This window comes from Chrysochloris asiatica, unplaced genomic scaffold (genome assembly GCF_000296735.1).
Source record: "Chrysochloris asiatica unplaced genomic scaffold, ChrAsi1.0 scaffold00050, whole genome shotgun sequence".
Classification (NCBI taxonomy): Eukaryota; Metazoa; Chordata; class Mammalia; order Afrosoricida; family Chrysochloridae; genus Chrysochloris; species Chrysochloris asiatica.
Genome location: NW_006408568.1, coordinates 15,764,128 through 15,785,744, shown reverse-complemented (window position 1 = coordinate 15,785,744; position 21,617 = coordinate 15,764,128). Strand labels below are relative to the sequence as shown.

General features: G+C 40.9%; 1 protein-coding gene across 1 annotated transcript in view; it reads left to right on the top strand.

The window, feature by feature from the left end:
• Positions 1 to 21,617, top strand: part of SFMBT2 (Scm-like with four mbt domains 2) — a 293,191-nt gene that overhangs the window by 242,215 nt on the left and 29,359 nt on the right. The window contains exon 15 of the mRNA XM_006862794.1: positions 16,776 to 16,885. Within this exon, the coding sequence (XP_006862856.1) occupies positions 16,776 to 16,885 (110 nt within the window). The remainder of the gene's footprint in view (positions 1 to 16,775; positions 16,886 to 21,617) is intronic.

Genomic DNA, 21,617 nt, shown 5'->3' with positions numbered 1-21,617 from the left:
TTAGAAGAAAAATTGTAAGAGATTGATCAGGTTATGTTGTGGTTATTTATTGAAGCACATTTCATAAATATTGACTTTTCAGTATGCAATATTTAAAACATGGTCCCTGCCTTTCATTACAGCTTCTGTTCAAATGTGGGGAGGTAAGGAAATAAATAGGATATTACAATGAAGTAAGTCTGGCAGACACTGTGTCGGGGTTGGCACAGATGCTGTGAGATTGCATAGAAGTTGTCTACCATCTCTGGGAAAAGTGAAGTGGGCAGCCTGCTCCCCGTGGAGGGAAAAACATGAATAAGACCTGGAGACAACAGCATCAATGTTGATGTGGGATGGAGGAAGTAAAGCAAGACAAACACAAAGGGTGAATACAGAAGTACACAAATGTGTCCTGACAGTGGACTACGGTCCTGGGCATCATGCTGGGTCCTTAACATATGTTCTCAATGAGCAGCAGCTTGGCGCTCCTTTCAGTTAAGAAGCTAACCTTAATAATGTTTGGCAGTATGTCCTGGAACCTAACAGTGTGGGTCTTTCTCAGCCTAAGTAGATTCCAGAGATGAGAAATTTGTAGCTAAAGAGTAATAGGGACTGAGGGACGGAGGGAAATACTCCGCGAGGCTTCAGTGATTTGTTGAGGGGCTAAGACAGCTCTGACTGTAACTATATAAATTGGCACAGACCAGAGATCCCTGCAGATATTAAATTCCATCCAAAAAGAAATCAAACAAGGATTCCATGTAAGGATTTCTATCACAATATAAAAATAAGACACCTCGACCAAGAATTGACTTTTTTTAGTCCATTGTAGCCTTCAGCCTGGGGGGTGGGGTGGGGGGTGGGGTTGCTATGGTGCTGGTGTCTGCCTGATTGTGCCTGTTTTTACTGGGAATGATAGCAAGGGAACCAGAATCCGGTGAACTGATGGGACTTTTTGAAGCTCTTTTCGAGACTGTCTCACATTGTGTTTGCCAGTTGTTAGAATAAGATCTTGTTAACTTCCAGCTCTGTTAACAAATAAGATGACCGTAGGTTCAGCCTGTTTTTAGGGGCCTGGCTATTTTTTTAAGTCAAAGGTAAGTTATCCCTGATAAATACTCCAATGGGTCCCAAATTTAAAAGGCAGACCAGAGCAGATTTCTGACTTTTTGCTGATGTTCAGAAAATGCATCAGACAGAAAGGGGTGGGGGAAGCAAGTACTTCAGTTCTGTGAGTAAAAGAAAAATGTAAGTTCCTCAGCCAAGCCAGTATTTATGCTAATACATTTCTCTCAGTGCTCAGGCCTCTATGTGGTTTCAGATTTCACTTTACTTAAAGGGAAGGAGCTAATTGAAACAAAGACATGTTTGCTTTTCTAGAACATCCTTGGCATTAGAAATTAGGAAGTTCTGTATCTTTGTTATTGTTGTTGGTAGGTGCCATTGAGTCGGTTCCAACTCAAGTGACCCTATATAGGGTTCCCAAAGAGCAGCTGGTGGGTTTGAACTGCTGACCTTGTTGTTTATAGTCCAATGCTGATTCTATAGCACCACACCAGGATCTTTAGAAAATGTCAAATGATGATTATTCTCTCTCCGTCTGATCTGCTGGAAATAGATCAGACTGTGGGTGTGGCTGCAGAGCTGAGTTAGAAAGGTTAAATGCTGAGTAAGCAGTGGGGTCCTGGACCCTAAGAGGACAGTATGCTTGAGAAGAAGTTTCTCACAAAAGTATCCATTAATATGTGGTGAAAACAATGACGTGTTCGACTACTAGCTAAAGGTTGTACTTGGGACCCACCCAGAAGCACCTTAGAAGACAGACCTGCTAATCTGTTTCTCAAAGGTCAGTCTTAAAAACCCTGTGGAACACTAATACTCTGCATACCTGAATTTTCCCTGAGTGGGACTAGACTCTGTGGTAAACAACAACAACTCACTTTCTGGACTGGTAAGTGTTGTGATCATTGGACTTGAGTGAAGTGTGAGCCACTGAAGAGAGTGGCTGCATTTCCAGAGGGTACAGCGGAGAGACAGTGACCTGAACCAGAGTCAGCAGATGGCCCAGTCATCTGTGGGGCCAGGCAGAGGAGGGGAGAGCATAAGGGAGCTCAGGAGGGGGCAGGCCTTAGCATGGAGGGGGCAGGACAAGCCTGTCCATGGCACTTCGGATGCTGAAGCCAGTTGTCATGAAAGGCGAGACCTGTTAAAGAGATGGTGTTTATAATTCAAGCCAACCATATCTGATGAGGTGCTGTAGGATCAGCACTTGACTGTGAAACACAAGGTCAGTGGTTCAAACCTACCAGCTGCTCCTTAGGAACCCTATACAGGGCCTCTATGGATCAGAATTGACTCGATGGCACTTAACAACAGCAACAACACTGTCTAATAAGGAGTCCAGGTGTGGCTCTGTAGGGTAAGTTCTGGACTGCTATCCACAAGGTCAGTGGTTCAAACCCACCAGCCATTCCTTGGAAACCGTATATAGGGTTGGTATGAGTCCGAATCTACTCAACAGCAGCACTTAGCAAGAACAACAACATTTCCAGTAAGATAAGTGTCAAATCAACACCATCTGGTTCTATCTCAAACATTTCCACCTCTGCTTTAGCCTCAGTATGCCTATTCCAGGGTCTCCAAAAGATGTAGAAACTACAATCTATGTGGGTTCTTGGTAAACCCATAAGTATCACACACCTCCTATGCATATATGATTATTAGCATGATATGATAAAGTCTTGCTTGCCATTCTGTTCCAGGTTCATTGCCCAAATGTGTTCAGCAAATGTTTACTTAATAATTGATGTGAAATCTCAAAAATTGCCAGGCCTGGGGTGTTTACTATTCATATCCATTGTGATAAGCCTGGTGTTATGTCTGCTTCTGTGTCTGAAAGAGTAGGTGAGTGGGGGGTGAGCCTTAATGAGCATCAGTTGATAGGAGAGTGGAACACAAAATGCAGTTGCTCATATCCGCTGTCCTGGGATAGATGTTTTCACTTCTGATGCAGACTCATGATGGGAAAAGACTGGCCAAGTCCTGCTGGCAAAAATGACTTTGAAAACACCAATTTGGGGAGAATTATGGAATCTCTATCTTTACAGATACTCTGAAGGGAACACCCATAGTTTTTCTTACAGTTATTTGCCTTACAATATTTGCCAGTGTGTAAGCTCTCTTTTTAGCCAAAAAAAGAGAGAGGAAAGAAGTGATGGAGAAGAAACATTCCATTCCAAGCCAAGAATCTGTGGGAGTTCTTTTTGACATTTTCCATCCCCATTATTTTAGGTGACTCAAGCTGGTAGTTGCTCTCAAATTGTATTCGCACTGCAGTAGAGATGACCTATGTTATACGTGCTGTTTTTTGGCAGCATGAGTTCAACAGTTTAAGAGATGAACATTTATCGAGGGAAAGCTGGCAAGTTGTACACTTTCTATTAATAGGTAAAAATATAGCACCTGATTTTCTACTCACTTTATCTTCTTTCTGGTGCTTAGAAAAGAAGGCTTAGGAGAAAGTAACATGAAACCTAGACTCTCAGGAAATATTCTGCCTCCATAAGCTTCCGTGACTTTATTCGCTCTGTCTGACATCACTTTCCAGTCCATTTAGTTGAGACTGCTGGAGAAGACTAACTGAAGACTAACTGGGGCAAGACACAAAAGTATGACTATGGTGACATCCATCTGTTTTAGAAAACAACAACAATCAATCAGTGAGACTAGAGAGAGCTTCTGTCAGATCAAGGTGGGAATCTTATGGGCTAAATGCAAATGCTCATGCACTCACGTACATCTGTCTATCCAACCATCCATTTATGAACATCTCAAAGACTCATTTGAGGACTCCTCACCACAGCCTGACCAAGGAATGCAAAGAGTTAGACAGCCTTCCCTGAGACTTAAGAGAATGGGTTGTAATTAATTTAACTTTGTAGAAATTGTCTGCAGAAACAGTTAAAAGCCATGAGTATTGGTCTAATGATATCAGAGCTTTAAGATACTATAGGATAGGATAGGAGTCCTGGTGTGGTGCTGTGGGTTAATGTGCTGGACTGCAAAATCAGTTTAAACCACAAGGTGGGTGGTTCAAGCTCACCAGCTGCTCCTCAGAAACCCTATACAGAGTCGCTATAGGTTGGAACTGACTCTTAGGCACTTAACGACAACAATGTAAGATAGAATAAGCGCTGGACCACAAGGTTTGCTTGAGCTTCAGGTTGGTAGTTACCCTTGGAAACCCTATACAGGGTCTCTATGAGTCAGAACCGACTCGATGTCACTTAACAACAACAATGGGCATGTTGCTGCCAGGGCACACAGGAAAAGTAGAAGAGACTTGGGTGCTCACTTTTGTAGAACAAGATATGCATTCCTGTCTATCTGCTTCTGAGGACTCAATAGTTATGCAGGCCTGGAAAGTGAAGAGGTCAGTCATGTGAGGAGTGCAGGGTGTCTCCTCTAGATAGTAGTGTATCCATCTCTCCTCAGCATTTCTAAGGTTTCTCAGATACCAAATTGTCCAGTCAGTCAACATTCAGCAGGTGTTTACTGGGCATCTACCACTTCCCAGATACTCTTTTAGCACCGGGAATGTAGTGGTAAGTGAAAAAAACAGCCCATTCATTCTTTCAGATGCTAAGTAAACAGTGAATCCTAAACCATGTCCCAGGCACTGTGCTACAGCTGGGTGTCTTATGGTGAGCAAAGGATGTGATCCTTACTTCATTGAGTTATAGTCCAGAAAGTCCTCAGTGTCTCCGTAACCAAAAAGGCTTATTCTTTTTCCGCTCAAGTCACACCACATTCTCAAAAGCCCACATGTGTGCAAATGCACAGGCAGAAAACTATGCCTGGTTGTGTTAGAATGATATCCCAGTTCTCCCACTCCAGGGTCAGGAGTAGTTGGTGGTGATGTTATTTGTAAGCTCAGTTCCATGTATTGCTTTGGCGGTGAATAAGAATAAACAAAAAATAAAATAAAAAATTTTAAGTGTACTTACAGAGGCACACCTTTCTGTGAATCTCTCCGGCTCATTTCTAGCATCACTTGTTAACAGGGTGTTTTTTGAGCTTTTTGTAGCTCAAGGACCCTTCTCACTGGCTAGTAGAAATTTAGAAAGTCTGTCCAACACGGGCATCTAGTAATTATCTCTCTTCTTAGATCATTCCATGAAATGTGACAAACAGAAGCCGGTCAGGTGAATTACGATTTCAGACATTATTGCCAAGGATGGAAATGCTCAATGCTGGATCTTTCTGAAGTGAAAAGACTGTGTGTAGACATTCTGTCATCGTGGACTGACTTTACGCCCTGTGTTCACTCTGCTCTGCTTCACTGACGTGTGAAATAGATTTAAGCAGGAGGTCCCAAAGAAAACCAGTGTGTTATACCAGGCCGGAACCTGCATTCTGAAGCTCAGAATTCCTCCTTCAGTGGAGGTGATGGCCTTCCATCAGAGAGGCTCTTCTGCAAATAGTGATGTGACACCTCCACCAAAGGGTGAAATGACCACGCTCTTACTCATCTCCAGTTTTAGAAACTTCAAGTGGGACCTGGCAGTTTGGAATTTGACTTCCCTTGTTGTTCACACAGTTCAGTGTTCTGCAGCATGGTTGATCCATTAAGATATTCCTGTCAAGCTCTTTGTTTTGATGACCTTTTTTTTCCCCCGTATTGGGAAGATCTGTGAAATTGTGTTTGCATTTCTTCTCCATTATATCATTATATCAGTCATTCATTTCCAGGTACCTCTCATAACAACTTTTAGTTAAATACTGTTGTTGATTTTGATTCATAGAAACCCCATGTGACAGAGTAGAATTTTCATGGCTGAAATCTTTATGGTGGTACTGTAGGATAAGTACTGGATTACTAACCACAAGGTCGATGGTTCAAACCCACCAGCCACTTGTGGGAGAAAGCTGAAGTTATTAGCTTCCAAAAGGATTTACAAGGCTCTGAAACCCTGAGTCAGAATTGACTCAATGGCAGGGGCTTTATTAATTTTATTTTTGTGTTTTTTAATATTAATGAAAGCAGATGACTAGGTCTTTTTCCTGGGGAACTGTTGGATAAGTCTGAATCACCAAGCTTTTGCTTAAGAGCTGAGCATTTAACAGTACCACTAGGGCTCCTTACTTAAAAAGTAGAAGGTTTTCATGTGGAAACCCAGAAAGTAAGAAATCCAAAGCAGCCATACTGCTTGTAAATGATCATGTACTGCAAATGAGGCCAGCGGTGATTCCGTGTGGCCATGTTTTCTTCAATGTAATGGGGGCAAGCATAGATACTGGGAAGCATAGTCTCGTATCAAGGACCGACTCTTCAGATAATACTGGACAGAGAGAGAGTCTTGACTAGCTGCCATCGAGTTAAGTCAGTCATCTAAACCACAGAAAAAAGGGGACATGTCTCCTCAAGGTATTCTGGTATGCTTTTGTTGATTTTATTTTAAGCTCAAAGGAATACTAGCTAACCCATGCACCAGTCTGGTGGGTGGATGTAAACTCTCACCCACACACTTAGTCTGAGATACAGGAACTAGAAGAATGCTAGATAATGTCTTGGAAGATTGGCAGTGGAAATTTCCTACTTTGGTTGTTGTTACTAAGTCTTTATTGTTTGCCCACAAAGAAGCAAGATTCCTTCATTGAACTTTCTCACCATATCACATTGTTATTGTTAAGTGCTGTTGAGTCAGTTCCCACTCATAATGACCCTGTGCAGGGTTTCCACGGAGTGGCTGGTGAGCTCAAACTTCCATCTACCTTGCTTTTTAAACCTACCTTGCAGTCCAGCTCATGAACCCGCATTGCTACAGCAGGACTGAAACAAAGTTGCCAGTTGGTAACTCCTGAATCACTGTTCAGGTATTATTGTTAGTGGCCTTCAACTAGATTGCAATTCATGGAGACCCCAAGTGTATAGAGTAGAACTGCTCCATAGGGTTTTCAAGGCTGTGACCTTCCGGAAGCAGATCACCAAGACTTATTTCCAAGGTGGATTTGAACTGCCAACCTTTTGGTTACTAGTCTAGTGATTAACCATATATTCCACTTAGGACCTCCTGCAGAAGAATTAAGTTCACTCATATTGAAATCCATGGACTAAAAATCAAAAAAAAAAAAAAAATTTGTAGGCACCTACTACGTCCAGATGCAGTTCTAATTATTATGACTATGGCCACACATGAAAATGAAGTCCCTGATGATTTGATGCATGTGTTTTAATGGGGGTGGGGGGGCGGGGAGGGGAGGACACCGCAAAGCAATATATATTAAAAAAAAATGTCTGTGGACGTCAGATGGTGCTAAGTCCTGTAAAACTCAGAAAGAGGCCACATGATGGTGGGAGAACACTGCTATTGTAGAGTGGACTTTCAAGGAAGGTTTCAATAACCAGGGTCTATGTGAGCAACAGCCTGATGAGGGGAGGGTGGGCATTCAGGCTATCCTAAGGAAGAACAATCCAAAAACAGCAGCAGAGCAGAGACCCTGAGAGGCAAGGGTATGTTGGTGTGGCTGGAGCGAGGGAGCCAAGGGTAAGTGTGCTGTGGAGAGGCATCAGAGAGGTGTGTGAGGCCAATTCCTATAGGGCCACCTCCGCCAGGATAAGGACTTTAGGTTTTGCTCTAAGGGAAAGACACCTTTGAAGAGTTTTGAGCAGGTGAATGACCTGATTGTGAGTGAGGATTTTAAAAGATCCTGTTGGTTCTTGTATGGATGAGAGACTTCAGGATGATAAGGGAGTTTGGAAACAATTGCAGAAGCCTAGGCAAACAGCAGTGTGGCAAGACCTGGGGACTCTTGGGCCCAGAGTCAGTGACATAGCCACAGAGAACTAGAGTGGAGAGTGAAACATCCAGCTGATAAGAAGAGAGGGCATATGCTTAAGAACATCCACACTTGCAGATAATACCCACTTGTCCTGGTTTCAGTGACTGGATGATCAGAGCTCAACCAGAAGTAAAAAGAAGAGGAAAAAAAAAAGTATTCTCATACAATTTGATGAACTTGACCTACACCTATGGAAGCAGTAGCTCAAAAGAGGGAATAAATCCTTACAGCAAGAAACTTTCCCACCCCCTGCACACACAGAGTAGACAAGGATGGGCAACTTGGACATTGGCTACCCAAAATGTGGGGCAGGGGGCTACAAAGGCAAGAAGTGACTGCCTTACAAGCTTTCAAGAGGGAACCTAGATCTAGAGGGCCTGGAGGAAGGTAGAATCTCCAGTGAGTAGTATTCAATCTGACTAGGCGGGGCTGATGCAATGAAATGCAGACGGGTCTCTTGTGATACAATAGTGAATATTTGTTATCAGGACTAATTGTGAGGGTCGGAAATGTAAAGGTAGATGTTTTATAGCAAGGAGGGGAGTGATTAACTTTTCAGTCTAGGAGCGGAGGTCCCTAGGACCATCAAGGGAGAAGAGCAGAGAGCGGGACCCTACCCAGAGAAGCAGTGATGCCTGAAATGGAGGCAGAGATGATGACGTGGAACGATGGAACAGCTGGAGACTTTAGATCCAGAGAGGGAGAGTGACTGTGTGCTGAAGACCTGGGGGGTATGGGGGGAAGGATTGCATGGAGGGGATTGTAACCATGGCAATGAGACAATATATGATAGAATGAATGTAAAACTAATGTTCTCCCATGTAAACTATCACATAATTCACAATAAAACATTTAAGAAAAAAAAATTTTTTTTAAGCCTAGGCAAAAAAAGCACTGGAAGCAAAGGATGATTGCACCCAGGTGGGAAATGGATTTTTAAGGTAGAACTGACAGGGAGGACTTCTGATCAATTCGGTGTGCACAGTGAAAGGAATGGAGAATTCAAGAGGCTCCCCAAGTTTGGCCTGAGCTGTTGGAAGAGAAGAAGGCTGTGAAAGGGAAGCCTCTAGGGCAGATTAGATCTTGTCTGTTTTAGACAGATTAAATTTCCTGTGAAACATCAAAGTCCAGATGGACTGTGAGTCTAGAGTTGGGGGAAAGCTGTGGGGTGGAGATATAAATATGGTAATGATGAGATTGCTTGCATACGGACAGTGTTTAAAGCCAGATCGACTGTGGAGTTGAATGTAGATAGCAAAGAGAAACATTTCAAGGACTGAATCTGGGTTGACTGTGGAGTTGAATGTAGATAGAAAAGAGAAACATTTCAAGGACCGAGTCCAGAGTTTGCTATCATTTGAGGTTTGGTGATAATAGAAGGGTTCATTTACCTAACTAATCTCAACAAAAGTGACCATCAGAGTTGGAGAAATGGGAGAGGCAGGTGTAGAACAGTCTGGAAGGAGAGTGTGATGGTGGCAAATGTTGCGGATAATAGAATTAGAATAGAACTGGGAATTTCACATTGTTCAGCAATTCAGGCCTCACCGGTGACCCGTATCCAGGAGTTGTGGATATGGAAGCCCCATTGTCTTGTGTTCAAGATGGAAGTATAGACAGAGAGAAAGCACTGCGTGTTATAGATAGCTTTCTAGAAGAGAACAAAGAAATGAGGTGGTAGCTGAAGAAAGATAAGTGATAAAGCGAGTGTTGTTGGTTTAGGTTTTTAAGGTGTGAGATGTTACAGCAAATATATACGCTATTGGATAGGATGTAGTAGAGAAAGAAAGCTAGTGATACAGGGGAGAAAGGAAAACCACAAAGTAAAAAAGAAAATTACAAGAAGAGATTCAGGATACAGGTCTTTGATTAATGCTAGACCATGAGGTAAGAGGGCATTCTGGAAGGGTTTGGGAGGAAGGAGGGATTTGAAGTAGGGTCAGACTAGGTGAAAACCAAGAGGCAGATGGGAATCAGATTTTGAGAGAGGGATATTCTAAGATTGTTGGGTTTCTGATGACTGAGGTAAATTTGGATGCAGGCCACAGTGGAATTCTCCTGTTGTTCTTCCTGTTGTTAAGTGCCATCGAGTCCGTTCCAACCCATAGCGACCTTGTATAGGGTTTCCGAGGAGCAGCTGGTGAGGTTGAATAGCAGATCTTACAGTTCAAACGGCTTTGCAGTCTGATGCATTAGACCACAGCGCCACACCAGGACTCGGTTCTTCCTGTAGGAGGTAGAAAATTACTTAACACCATGATCTCATTTGACAGAATGGTTTTTTAATCAGATTAAAGTGATCGCATGGAATATGTCAAGAGAGAGAGTTGGGCCTGCCTACCAGGAAAAGCCAAGAAGATTCTGGGAGGCGACTGTTGATCCCAGAGTACCTTCTCTCTAGACCAGGGAGGTCAGCATCAAACTAAAAATCTAAATAAAAGTAGAAGTCAATTTTGACCAAAGCAATAGTTCTAATCTTAGTAAAATTTGTATGTTAGGTTATTATTGTTATTATGAAAATTTTTGTAACTGATAACCAAATGAAATCTTAAAGGCTTATGAAATGAAAGAAAAAGTATAAAAGGAGAGATGAACTTGACAGTTGTCAGTAGATTATTTTTTGAAGTGTATTAGATGCAGTGGTTGCATTGATCCTGGGATATGCACAGAGCAGTCAATTTTTGAAGCACCAAAATGAAAGTAGCTATTATTAAGAAGGAGATAACTTTCTGAGTCATTTGCTTCATTTTCATTATCAAAGCTAGGCTGTGCTTTTCTCTGGCTTCATTAGCAGTTTGTATATGCACTGAAGAGAAGAAAAGACTCTGGTGCCTTATTATTGTCAATGTTGTTGTGAACACATAGTCATTTATTTCTAGGGTTTGTTTTAGGGCATTTACATGTGTAAGAGTTTAAAAAGCAATGCTACCACAAGATTGTTGGCATTTACAGACCTTGGGGATGTAGGGTCAGTGTTGTATAACTGAGAGGGAACAGGGAGAAAGATAAAACTGGTGTAAGTCTTCTGAAACTTTCATATACCCCAGTTCCAAAACAGACCTTTTAAAATTAGCTTCTCCTTTCAAATCTGCTTACAGAAATGAAAACTCAGCTTGTCTGCCTTGTACCTCATGAGGTTTCTGATTGTACTGACAATGCCAGGTGTTGAAGTCTGTATCTCTTCTTCTTTTATTTCTTTGCAAGTTTCCACATAAGATACAATTCACTTTTGTCCTTCGATACTGTCTACTCAGTTCTGACTCATAGGGACCTTGTGTATAACAGAACAAAACAATACATGGTCCTGTATCATCCTCATAATTTTTATATATGAGTCCATTGTTGCTGCCACTTTGTTAGTCCAACTCTTTGAGGATCTTTCTCTACTACCCCTGCCCCCCACACTTTACCAAGCTTGGTGTCCTTCTCCAGGACACCCCACCCCACCCCACCCCCACACACACTTTAGCGAGCTTGAAGTCCTTGTCTAGGACTGTTCACACACAAATCCTATTGCAGGGAGACTTAGTCCCTGATTAAGGAGAAATTTTTTAAATCCTTTTAGTTAAAAATAAACACAACTCATAAAAAGTATATATATTCCATCAGATTTTGAAGTTCCAAAGAAGAAATATTTTAGGTGTACTGGACCTTTAATGTGTTCTAGGTTCTGTGAAAAGCTGGTCATTGTGACCATGAGCCCTGGGTATGCTAAGAAGCAGAAAGAGCCATTGAACAATGTACTGAACAGAATGTGGGAGCAAGGGCTTCTGTGTTTCTAGGTCCTTTTTCTGATCCCCCAAGAGAAGGAATTTCCTCTCCTGTTGTCCTAGGGGTTAGTCTGCTTCTTAAGAGTCTACCCCGCAGAGCCTACATCACAAGGTCACTAGAATTCAACAGTCATTTGCGTAATTTTCCTTTCAAAGCTGCTTCATGCTTTTCTGTGCCTTCTTCAGGTTAGATATGCACTGAAAACAAGAAAAAACTCTCCTGATGCCTTTGTTGTTGTTGTTGTTGTCATTATTGCAGCAACAACAACAAAAAAAACCCTTCAAAGTCTTAGATGATTCTTCCCACTACATCAGCCTAGCCCAGCCTAGGGGAGCCTGCTGAACTGTTTACGTAATTTTGACACTCAATTCTGCTGCTAAGTGTTTTCTTGCATGTTCAACACTGTTCTAACTTTAATCACATGATACAATTCAGAGTCCTGGTGTGGTGCTGTAGGATAAGGACTCAACCAAGTCAGTTTGAACTGCAAGGTTAGTGGTTCAAATTCACCAGCCAATCTTTGGAAATCCTATACAGGTATGAGTCAAAACCAGTTCGATGGCACTTAACAACATAGTTGGATTTAGAAATATCTAAGTGACTTTTGCATGGAGGTGAATATGAAAGGAAATAATGTAACAACATAATTTCGTTAAGTGAAGAGGAAATGAGTCCCCTTCAGTTTGAGTAATCTTTTGAATGCTGAACTTGTATATGAAAGTGAGAGAATGGGAGAAGGAAACTAACCTTCATTGAGGAGTGTATATCAACCACTGTTTGTAATGTGGACTACTGGTGTGGCGCTACAGGATCAGCACTGGACTGGGAACTACAGCGTTGGCAGTTCAGATCCACCAGATGCTCCTCAGACAGGATTGCTGTGAGTCGGAACCTACTCAAAGGCACTTAACAACAACAATTTATAATGGTTCTTCTCCTTCCTAATTATTCAGAATAGTACCCACATTCTATTTTCTTGTTGTCTCTTCCTTCTTTTTATAATCCTTGCTCTTGGCTCCATATTCTCAACTAATGTGTATACCTTATAAACAGAGGTAGGAAGGGATTTCAGGACTGACCAGTGGACAGCAGAGGAAGGTGACTTAATGACCCAGTGATGGAGAGAGTCCTAATTGGGTTGGATAATCTGGACACTAGTGATTTTTTTTCCAAAGCATTTTGTGTAGTGGTTCGAGAGACTACAAATTTTCTTGGTTGAAAATGGAGTTGAATATAATGAATTAAAAGTATCGATTTTTTTTTTTTTTTTTTTAGTTTGACTCTGAGCACAGGACAATAGAAAGTTAAGGAGCATCAATGAAGAGTTACTTTCCAAATATTTATAAATACAGGCCAATGGGACTGGAAGGTTGAAGGGATAGGAGTTCATTTTATGGGTTGATGAGAACTATATTGGTGTTTGTCACTTTGGATGCCAGTATGTTATCACCTTTATTCCTCATAAGATTCCAGTGCATCAGATAAATAGGAGTGTCCCATTGTACAGGTGAGGAAAGGCAGAGTATAAAGCATCTTCCCCAAGAACTAAGTCATGGAAGTGGTGTTTGATCCTAAATCCATCCAACCACAAAGGATATTGCTTTTCTGGTCTAATAATCTGTGGGAATTTGTGTGCAGAAATATATTCCTAGCAACCATCTGATGGACTCTCAAGAAATCCAGTGAAGCATGACTGTATAAAGCATGAGCTTGCTCTTTGAGTTAGTCATACAGTCATACCAGCTTATTGGGAATACGAGTATTGTTTATTGGTCTCACCCATAAAGATCCTTTTAATTACTTAGGGGCAGGTTCTATACTACCCTCTCTGAATTGAATTGAATGAATTGAATTCTGATGTTTTGCAAGGGACAGTAATTCACTCTAATTCTCAGCAGTCACCATGGCTGTCCATGTGGTTATTTTTATGGCTCTTGTTGTTGTGGGGTGCCATCGAGTCCGTTCCAACTCGTAACAGCCTTATGCACAACAGAACAAAACACTGCCCAGTCCTATGCCATCCTTACAATCTTTGTTAAACCCACTGCTGCTGCCACTATGCCAGTTCATTTCCTTGGGGGTCTTGCTGTTTTTCACTGACCTTCCTCTTTACCTAGTGTGATATCCTTCTCTAGGGACTAGTCCCTCTTGATTTGTCCAAAGTATCTAAAATGCATGTAGATGTCATGTACAGAAAAATAATTCAGCTCACAATCATAACAGAAAAGCTTGTTGAATTTGGAGACAAATGCTGTGGCATCAGGAAAAGCCATGGGATGCACTCGTAAAAGATTCAACACTGAATGTTTTTTACAACTGAATGACTGCTATTCCTAGACTGAATTGAACTCTGGAATGCATTTTCCTCCGAAAGTCACAAAACGCATTCTGATATATAGCAAATAGCGTGTAGCTCTGAGGTTTTCTCAGCTGAGCACATTGAAAAGGATCTGTGGAAACTTTATTGTCTGTTAATAACCACACTGTGCATTATTTCAGCCAGGCCTCATTAGATTTATTTTTAAACTCAGTTTCTGCAAATTGTACTGACAGTAAACAATAAGATCAGATGATTATTATAATACAGAAAACATAAACATGCTTGTTTTGCATTGTCATGGCCTCTGAATGCCTGCTGAGCCATGCTTCCATAATGGGGAGCTACAAGACCCAAGTTACAAAGAAGAGATGGTTGTCATGCTGTCTGCATAGTAGACAAATACTTTTAAATTGAGTCCTTAGTTATAAAATGAAAAAGCTTTGTTTTTCAGAAATAAATCAGAGTGGCATCCATGTCGGTTACATTCCTAAGACACATTCGCCAAGTGAAACACTGCAGTACAGAAATCCCTGCAACATACTTCTCAATGCTTCCTTTCCATGATGTCGTATATTGTACTGTTGTTACAAGCCGTCGAGTCGACTCTGACTCATAGGGACTCTGTATATGGTTTCCAAGGAGCAGCTGGTGTGTTTGAACTGTCAATCTTGTGATTTGAAGTTCAGTGCTGATCCTACAGTGCCTCACTAGGAGTCTGCATTGTACTGTTGTTGTTGTTTTGTGCCGTCAAGTCGGTTCCGACCCGTAGTGACTCTGTATAGGGTTTCTAGGGAGCAGCTGGTGAGCTTGCACTGCTGACCTGGCAGTTGGTTCAAACTGGCCTTGTGGCCCAGTGCCATACAAGGACTCCTTCCTTGTTCCTTGTTGTTATGTGCCGTGTAGTCGGTTCGACTCATAGCGACCCTGTACAGGGTTTCCAAGGCTGTAAATCTTTACGGGAGCAGAAAGCCTCATCTTTCTCCCGCGGAACAACTGGTAGTTTCGAACTGCTGACCCTGAGGTTCACAGTCTGATTTGTAACCACTACGCTACCAGAGTTCCTTTCCTTGTTCCTAGTACCTGGCAAAAACAAAAACAAAAAAACAAAAAAAAACCCAAGCACACCAAAAACCTCATCTCATGGGACTGAGCACTGTAAGTCTTCTCCGTGTTTCTTTGTATTCGTCTTTGTCGTATCTTCAAATTCTTCAAACTCTCTTTTCCAAATAGCAACAGCTCCTGAGTGGGCCAGAATTCATTATTGTTAAGGTTAATGATGATCTGCTTATTGGAAAGTGAGTGCCCCTCCCCCCGCCCCCGCGCCCTGGGGTTTAAGTTCCTGTTCTTTTTCCTTACAGAAGCATACTGAGGTTAACTTGAGCCAATGTGTCATCTCCCAGAGCTTGCAGTTGAGAGAAGAAATGCCTGGTCCTTGTGGAAACCCCCTAATAAGCAATGACCACATGCTTATGGTTTTTGGGCTAGGGACTTGAGAGTGAAGGGGTAACTTAAAGGAGGTAGTGAAAATCAATGGATTAAGATGGTATGGATTCTCTTTTAGCATCTGCACATCTCTAAGAGAATTGTCCTAATATTCTTGTTATTGTTAAAAGTGCTCTGACTCATAGTGAACTCATGGTGTGGCACTGTAGGATCAGCACTGGACTGTGAACCAACCATAGGTCAGCCGTTCAAACCTACCAGCTGCTCCTTGGAAACCCTGTATAGGTCACTATGTTGTCAGTACTGACTTGACTACACTTAACAGCAAAAACAAGAGCAGCTGGTGGGTTTGAACCACTAGTGCTTATACTACAGTGCCACACCCCAGGGCTCCTCGTACTGAACACCCATAAACTAAGTCAGCCTCAGTAAGTGGTGAAGAATTTTTCACCCTGCTTACAGGTATGGAAGTATGTAAGCCCCATGGCTTTATAGGCTAGGTTGGACTGCTAACCCGTCAGCTGCACCACAGGAGAATGATGGGCTGTCTGCTTCCTGTAAAGATTTACAGTCTTGCACACCCTGAATCAGGTTGCTATGATACAGAAATAACTCGGTGGTAGTGAATTTGGTTTGGGGTTTTACAGGTATGTATATCTAGAAGTGTTGGCATGAACCAATCAGTTTGATTGGTTCCATTTGTGATTTATATTTAAATATTAAATTCTCAATAAGCATATCTTATGGAAGAGTAACCCTGTAGAAGACTAGTACATCATTCTTTAGAGGAGATAGTTTTGTTTTATCTGTAGTCATTAAGAGTTAATGAAATTTAGCCATTCAGTGGTGAACCTATTCAGTATACGCCTACAAAATGTTCTGTCAAGCTTAATCTTTATACTTCACTTATTGTACATGTTTAATGAATTGTTGTTAAGTGCTGTTGAGTTGGTTCCAACTCATCGCCACTGTGTGTAGTGTTTCCCAAGAACTGCTGGCGAGTTTGAGCTACCAACTTTGTGGTTCAAACTGACCTTGCAGTCCCATATCTATCCTGCAGAGCCACACCAGGACACTAACATCCATCATTAAACAACAAATTATCAGAGGATAGTGTGAATGCACTGGTGTGGTAAGTAGTCCTGGTGTAGCACTGTGGGTTAATGCATAGTAGGTTTGAACCACAAAGTCCGTGGTTCAAGCTCACCAGCTGCTCCTTGGAAACCCTGTACAGAGTTGCTATGGGTCAGAACTGACTCAGTGACACTTAACAACGACAACAACAGTGTGAATGCAGACCCCATGTTTAGTGTCAGAGCTGTGGTTTTCAAAGTATTGTTGGTTTAGTGAGAATAATCTGTTTGACATTTGCTGCCATTGTTACTTCCTCCCTTCATTCATTCATTTATCTATCCAACAGGTTCTTAGCATGATAATCAATGCAGCTTACAAACCAGGAAGGGTGTTAAGAGAGTTACAACTGGTGGAAGACCCACAGTGGAACTTTCAGGAGGAGACACTGAAGGCAAAGTAAGTGCTTTCACTTTGGAAAAACAAGAGTGTTTTTAAATACTTAGCTGGCAGCATTGAGACTTCTTGTTCTTTTGTGTGGTGCAGAGAAATGGAAACAAACTGGAGGACTGTTTATCTGCAGAACTACACACAGATTTTCTGGTGTTTTTTCGCCTATACAGTGTTGCCTTAAACCTTAGGACTCTGAAGGAGAGATTTCTTTAACTAATGCTCTGTGATGTTAAATGTCAGAATTGTTTATCCAGAATAAAAGCTTACTGTGCTTCAGAGTCAATAGATTATTTGGTCAACAGGGGGAAAATTATCAAGAGGATACCCCTTCTCATTATTATACTACTGTTGTTGTTGTTGTATTGTCAAGCCGGTTCTGACTCATAGCCACCCTGGTTTCTGAGGATTGGCTGGTTGAGTTTGAATTGCCCACCTTGGAGTTCAAACCAACTTTGTGGTCCACACCAGGATTCCTATTATACTATATTCACATTTCTTAAAAAGTTGATGCTGTAAAGAGTTCATACCAAGCACATACACTATCTACTCTGGCAGTTTGCAGTTTAAAAAGACAAAAGAACCAGTACATCTGTTTAGTTTGGGTTACGTAGAATGTTAATTTGCTTCGAGGTGATAGGGAGTCAGTGATTTGGAAATCGACTTTTCTTTAAATTTCTTGTACACTGAAATTGATAGAATTAAGAACTGGATCATTGTGCTTAGACTCAGGTTTGGGGGGAGGTATATAGGGTTTCCGAGGAGAAGTGGGCGAGCCGGAACCGCTGACCTTGCTGTTCAAACCGACCTTGTAATCCAGTGTATTAACCCATAGAGCCTCTCCAAGACTACTACATAGATGAAGATACATTTTCCAAGATAAGTTTGTTTTATGATTGCTTTGGTATTTTGAGAGAACTTTTAATATTAATTTATGTTTTTCAAATGTAATAGATTGGGTCCACTTTTATAACTATTTCCCAAATTATCAATTAAATACAACATTTGGAAAATGATGCTTTTTAAATGAGTGGACCACTTTTCCACAGCTAGTGTGTGTCTAGAGTCCTGGTGTGGTGCTGTAGGATAAACACTGGACAGAAAAGTTGGTTTGAACCCCAAGGTCGGCAGTTCAAACTCACCTGCTGCTCCTTGGAAACCCTATACTGCGTCACTATGAGTCGGAACTGACTTGACAACACTTCACAACAGCAACAACATAACTCATTTAAGTTTCACCTAGACCTTTGAAAGAATCCTGGTGTGGTGCTGTGGGTTAATGCGCCAGACTACAAAGCTGTTTGAACTGCAAGGTCGGCGGTTCAAGCTCATCAGCTGCTCCTTGGAAACCTTATACAGGGTCGCTATAGGTCGAAATTGACTCAGCGGCACTTGACAACAACAACAGAGCTTTGAAAGAGTCCTGGAGTGGTGCTGTAGGATAAGTACTGCCCTACTAACCACCACAAGGTTGGCAGTTCAAACTCACCAGTTCCAACTTCAGAAACCCTATACATGGTCGCTATGAGTCAGAACTGACTCAACAGAACTTAACAACAACAGAAATTTTTTAAAAATTTAAGAATTTTAAAAAATGTGTTTAACATTAAAATGTTTTAATGAGTATTTAATGTTTCATTGTTTTCCCTTATTTAAAGGAGAGATCATCAGCAATAGTAGAACATTTTCTTATAAGGTCATGTCATGGCAATAATGGCAGAAAACATATGCAGGTGTTTATGTGGAGAAACTCCTCTTTTTTTAAACTTTTCTGCCAAATTCAATACATTTGCAAATCTGCCTTATGGATAGAGAAATAGTAAAAGCATAAAAACCTTAAATTCCCTTAAAATCGCCCCTGCTCCTAAATCAGCCCCAAACTAGCTACAGATACCGCAATGACGGAAATAGTTCATTTTGCCAAGTTTGCTCTCATATTCATGTTACCAAGTCGATCAGAGCTTTTATTAAATCCAGCCTGATACAATCAAAACAGACATTGTGAAATCCAGCTCTGTTGTATTATAAAGGCAATGTATTACCTATTATATCAAATATGACAGTAAGTTTCATAGCACAATCTTGCACAGCAACTTATAATGAGAAAATGTCTGTCTAAACGGGCTTTCAAGTCTGTTCGATCATAGTAGCGTCTCAAAGCAGCTGCTAATGATGACAAGTTTGCAGTCAGCAGGCACGCTCCTCTTATAATCCTACGTGTTGAGTCACCTCATTTCTTCTGATGGAAAATGACAACTTTTTAGATCTTGACAACTTTGCTATTTTCTTTGGTGTAAATGGAAGGGGATAGATCTGGCTTCTTCCCATTTAGCTGAAGGGCAGAAATGTTTTCTGTGATGAATAAATTAGCTTAGCAGAGAGGATGCTTTTAAGGTATCTATCTACTTGTCTTGGTTGTTGTATGTTCCTGAACTATAATTACAAAAGGTGTTTTCAGGGAGACCAAAGACATTGTCCATCTTTGGACCGGAGATGCTGTCACTTACCATCTAGGGCTTCTGGTGGTTGTTTTGTTTTTTCTCTCCTAGAGAGTTAAGACCCATTTACCAGAGAGGATGGAGGTGCCATTGAGAGAGTGTGTGTCCTGTAAATATGAAACTTAACTCTGGCTGGCATCTGCACTTGTCTCTCAGTGACTTTTCCTATTTATTCAGAGACCACACCTTTAGTACTGTTCGTAAAGAAATTATTGCAAATAGTATTTGAACACTGCAAGAAGTCTATCATATTATTAGCCTCTAATGTGTGCTGACAACAACAACAATGTGTATTGAAAGGTAAAAATGTACTGGCTGTAGTACAAAGGGAAAAAATGGATTCTAATGCTCATTTCAGCCTTTCTGAAAGAGAAAATTCTTTCTGATGAATTTAAGTATACTAAATCGACCTATATTAGTTTGAATTTTAGGATGAGGAACTTAGGCTGCAACTTAGGAAAATTAAAAATATATATATACATACATATATGTATATAAAGATACTTAAACACATTTTTCAATACATTATGGAATCTTCTTGAGGGGAGTAAAACAAAACAAAACAAACTGTTGCCTCTTACTAGAATAGCTTTTGTGGTAAAAGCTAGGTAGAAACCTAGTAGATTTTCCCAGTCCTTTATTGCAGCTCTTCAGAATATTTAAAGAGGAAGTATCATGATATACTTTCAAATGCATTAAATCTCAGTATCTCTTACGCAGAAACAAAGAGATAAAATGAGATCTTACCTTTTAGGTGAGACATGGTTAGTTCTACGGAAAAGATTGGTTTCTTTTTCATAAGCAATGGCTACTTTTGTATGTGCTTTTAATTTTTATTTTTGTTAATTTTTTACTTTCACTCATGCCAATTTTTGTGAATAGTAAGATGCACTGTTATTAAATGCCATTGTGTTGGTTCCAGCTCATAAGGTTTCCGAGGTGCATCTGGTGAGTTTGAACCACCGACCTCGTGGTTCAAACTGACCTTGCAGTCTTGCATTTATCCTACAGCGCCACACCAGAAGTCCTTGGCTATCATGTTCTTTATGTAAGAAAAGAATTCCCAAGCTGAGGGACTTTTCACTGAAAAACGGTTTTTGTTTTGCTTATTTGTTCATTTTGTTAACTTTGTTCAGTTTTGTGCTATTTGCTTTCCTGAAGATGTAAGGGATAAATTTACTTTAAGAAAGCAGATGAACCAATCTAATCTAAAAGAAAACAGAATTTCTGTGCATATGTGTACTTAGGTTCACCAGATCATGGGCGTGATGGTTTCAGTTCACACAGACTAGTTAGGATATTCTGAATTAGCAGTGGTCTTTCTAAACCCTCACTCAACTCTATTTATTGCACCGCATATCCATTAATTGATAGTAGAAAAGAGTGTTGCTTGTGCTTTGCAATACTTGAAATGCAGGGAGAAAGAAGAAGAAATCCGAAGGAGTGAAATATCATAACCAGACCCAAAGCAGAGAACCAATGTATTGACCTCAGAGCCTGATGATTAAGAGAATGTGATCAGTGGCAGAAAAAAACTCGTTTTGAAGGCATCCTGGACCATATCTTCCTATTGCTAATGAGAAGAATGATTTTCTTGTGTCATGTGAAGCTTCACTATTTTTGCAGGGTTACCAACGTTATCCTTTTATTCCCTCTTTTAATTCTTCCTTCAATATTCAAAGATGTGAATTCAGCATGAAGAACTTGAACCTTGTCCCGTACTCCCACCCATATTACTACCTAACAAATTTTGTGAAAAAGGTCATGATCTGGGTCAGACTGAAGATGCATGAGACAGTTTAAGCCAAATTCATGTCATCCCAATTGGATGGCACTAATCGTTATGATTGGATTCCTTTATCAGTGTTGGTTTGTTCACTCTGAAATTCTTTTTTATTTCAAAATTCATTATTAATTTTCTGAACTCCTAACTGCTAGAAAGATTCCTGGTAATACAAGTGCTTAAGCAATCAACTGCTAACCAAAAGGTCAGCAGTTCAAACCCACTAGTGGGTCTATGAGAGAAAGGGCTTCTATTCCGTGAGTCAGAATCAACTCAGCAGCAATGGGTTTAGTTATAGCTTAACTACTACAAGAGAGGGGACCTTTTATCCCTCAGCACTCTTATTTCACCATCTTTCTCTGGCTTTTTCCACCCCTGGCATATGTGATCACGTTGTTGTTGTTAGGTGTCATTGTGTCAGTTCCGACCCATAGCGACCTTGTATAGGGTTTCCGAGGAG